This window comes from Cynoglossus semilaevis, chromosome Z (assembly GCF_000523025.1).
Source record: "Cynoglossus semilaevis isolate Cse_v1.0 chromosome Z, Cse_v1.0, whole genome shotgun sequence".
Taxonomy (NCBI): Eukaryota; Metazoa; Chordata; class Actinopteri; order Pleuronectiformes; family Cynoglossidae; genus Cynoglossus; species Cynoglossus semilaevis.
In genome coordinates this window covers 5,561,011-5,564,253 of record NC_024328.1, presented here as the reverse complement: position 1 = coordinate 5,564,253, position 3,243 = coordinate 5,561,011, and the positions used below count along the sequence as shown (strand labels likewise).

The 3,243-nt window shown below is 40.0% G+C and overlaps 1 protein-coding gene across 1 annotated transcript in view; it reads left to right on the top strand.

Moving 5' to 3' along the window:
• LOC103397706 (probable E3 ubiquitin-protein ligase HECTD4) overlaps positions 1–3,243 on the top strand; it is a 40,477-nt gene that overhangs the window by 25,183 nt on the left and 12,051 nt on the right. The window contains 9 exon segments of the mRNA XM_008336071.3: positions 3–33; positions 366–529; positions 702–939; positions 1,051–1,187; positions 1,280–1,406; positions 2,037–2,174; positions 2,394–2,530; positions 2,627–2,787; positions 3,156–3,243. The exon segment at positions 3,156–3,243 is cut by the window's right edge and continues 91 nt beyond it. Coding sequence (XP_008334293.1) covers positions 3–33; positions 366–529; positions 702–939; positions 1,051–1,187; positions 1,280–1,406; positions 2,037–2,174; positions 2,394–2,530; positions 2,627–2,787; positions 3,156–3,243 — 1,221 coding nt within the window.

The window sequence follows — 3,243 nt, the reverse complement described above, 5'->3', positions numbered from 1 at the left end:
AGAGCGTCAGGCTGGACGTGGCTCTACTTCCTGGTAAGAGAGTTCGATTTCAGACAGACCATGTTAACGCTGTATACTGTCTGCTGTGTTTGATTCAGTCTAGACTTTGATCCTTTTACTTAGACTCGTGGAATTTTTCTACTTGATATGTGACTGTAGACAATCAAATTGTGTTGGACACAATAACATGTTGTTAATGTTAAAATCAGTCATATGAAACATTCCAATTACTCTCTATTTACAGTTTTTTAGTTAATAGAGTTTTACAAAATCCAGAGCTTTTCAACACAATAGGCAAAAAAACTATAGTCCTAAAGGCACATTGTTGTAAAAAAAAAACTCACGCTGTATTTGTATAAACATAGGTGATGTGGCAGGGATAGGATGGGAACGTTCTGAAGGAACTCCTCCACCACCCGGTCAGGCTCCTAAGGGAAGAGTGTACTTCACCTACTGTGGTCAGAGACTCACTCCAGTGTTGGACGATGTGGCTGGTGGAATGTGGCCCCTGGTGCACATTCAGAAAAAGGTTATTTTCTTGTGGATAAAATGAATCCTGTAATTTCTGCCTAATTTTTCTTAGTACACCTACAGTTGGTGTGTTTTACATTTAATTTTAATTTTAAATATTTACTTTTCATAAAATTGAATTGGTAAACTAGGTCTGAATTGTCATGTGAATTGTTTTCTTTTTTATAAAGAACTCGAGGATCCGTGCTAATTTCGGGAGCCGACCTTTTGCGTATGCAGAGGGTCAGGCTCACAGAAACGCTGCTGACCTGTGTATTGACCTGGCTGATGAAATAAGTGCTAATTTTGAGGCACTGCCCTTTGCTATGGCATCAGACAGTGATAACGATGCAGGAGCAAGTGTGACCTCAGACTCAGGATCACATGGACCTCCTTGTCGGATCGCTGCTGTTGCTGTTGCTCAACAACGTACGTGTGTCAACATAATTCCAGTACATTTTCATACTTTTTATACCTTCAATTCAATCTCTTTTCTTTGGGTTTGTTACAAATGTCTGCTTGTCCTCTCTGTCCATATAGAGTACAACAGTGACCTTTCAGGCCATTATAAGATGGAGCTGAGCTATGAGAATCTGGTCACCTCTGGACCAAATTCACATCCTCCACCAATCGCAGATGATGAGAGTGATGATGAGGATGATGACGATGTCCCGAGGGTGAGTGAGGAAGAGTCCTCACTTTACACTGTACTCCTCAAATATATACCTGGATGTTTGTGTGTTCAAATAATGTTTGATCTCAACACCAGGAAGATCACTATGCCCTGCTGGTCAAGGCCTGGGAGACCAAAGTGTTTCCAACCATTCGTAGGAGGTTCAGAAATGAAGCAGAGAGAAAGTCTGGACTGGACCAAATCAAAGGAGCTCTGCAACTCGGTAAGTTGTTGAAACAGAATAATAAGGTCTACACATGTTAAGAAGCCTTGTGTGCTTCCTGGCACAGAGAGAATTAAGCTAAGCACGTTAAGGTGAGCAGGTAATCACAGAACTCAGATGTGGCTTAGAACATTGCCTTATTAGTTGTTTATTTTACTGCCCACATACACACATAAAACCACACACAAACAGGCTGAGGGAAACACTAAAATAGATAAACTATTTGTCATTTCTGACCTACAGTATGAACAATTGCACAAGACTGCTGACAGTATCACCACTGTCAATATACAGTGGGTCCTTGGTTTATGACATCCTGGTACTCCAGCATTTTGTGGTTTTCTCATACATTTATTAAGAAAGTCTTGGTCCATCATTCCAATGTACAGCATTAAAACTCATCAACTTGTTTTTACAGGAACTAGATGATGAGCGAAGCAGACAAATATGTTGTCATGCGGCGCTATACACGAAACACAGATTTGTTTACATTTGCTGGTTGTACGCCATACATTGTTGTGCTACATTCACTGTGTTTTGTTTTTGGGGGAGTTTTTGTCCTTCATTATGGTTGTACATTTGGACCTGTCAGTGAACTATGATGATCTTTTTTTCTCTTATTACAATCAGGTATGGTGGACATTGCTAGGCAGACAGTAGAGTTCCTTTATGAAGAGAATGGTGGAATTCCTCGAGACCTTTATCTTCCCACCATTGAGGACATCAGGGACGAAGCCAACAAATTCACCATTGACAAAGTTCGCAAAGGTACCAAAACAGGAAAAATCTGAATAAAATGTACCCTTCATTCATTGTTTTTGTTGATGCTGTGCTAATAATGGTGGCAGTACTTCCCTTTATATGAAAGCTGAGTCACAGATAAACCGTTGTTTTGGTCCAAATACACAGACTAATAAGGTGACAACTGTAGTCAAGAGGTGAAGATACAGTTTGATTTTTTTCTTCTTATCATTTTTTTCTTTTCAGGTCTGACAGTGGTCATCCGCTGCCCGGACAGCAACAACACTAACAGCGGCACAGTTGGAACAGCGCTACCCAAGTTTGCAATCAGGGGGATGTTGAAGACCTTCGGTTTACATGGAGTGGTGCTGGATGTGGATTCTGTGAGCACAATACTGATTTTCTCCTTTTCCTTTTCACTGCTGTTACTGTAAAGTCACTTGTTTTTGTTCATTCTTGTGTTTTGTTTTTTTTTACAGTTGAATGAACTTGTTCAGGTGGAGACATACCTGAGAAGTGAGGGAGTGCTCGTCAGGTACTGGTACCCTATTGAGATGCTTGAGCGCCCTCCTGCTGGGTCTCGACGTACTGCAGCTAACGGCCTTGTGTCATTAGATAGCAGCAACATTCAGATTCACAGGTACAGTAACATTATGTTTAGGGAATCACCCATCTGAAATTAATATCAGGTATCTGTTTAGATATTGACTAAATAGTTGGATAATATATTGGATAGTAGGACCATCAATGATTCTAATCTGACTTTATTTCTGTCAGTGCTATGTCACATGTGCTATATAGCATGGTTAAGAATCAGCTGTATGGCTGTATGTTTCAAACTTGATACGTGGACGTCCTTAAAAAAAGAAAATCCAGCTCTGTTACAGCTGTTCTATTTTACATTGGATTTATATCCAGTATTTTATTTTAATTGTAGAGCTAACTTGCTATTGGTGCACAATCACCATTAATTATTTATTTTAATAATTTATTTGTTTTTTTCCTCAGGGAACTGCTTCGCTGTGAGAGTGCACTGGCTCGATTGTACTGTCGTATGGCTTTGCTCAACATTTTTGCCCCCAAGAATCCACACACC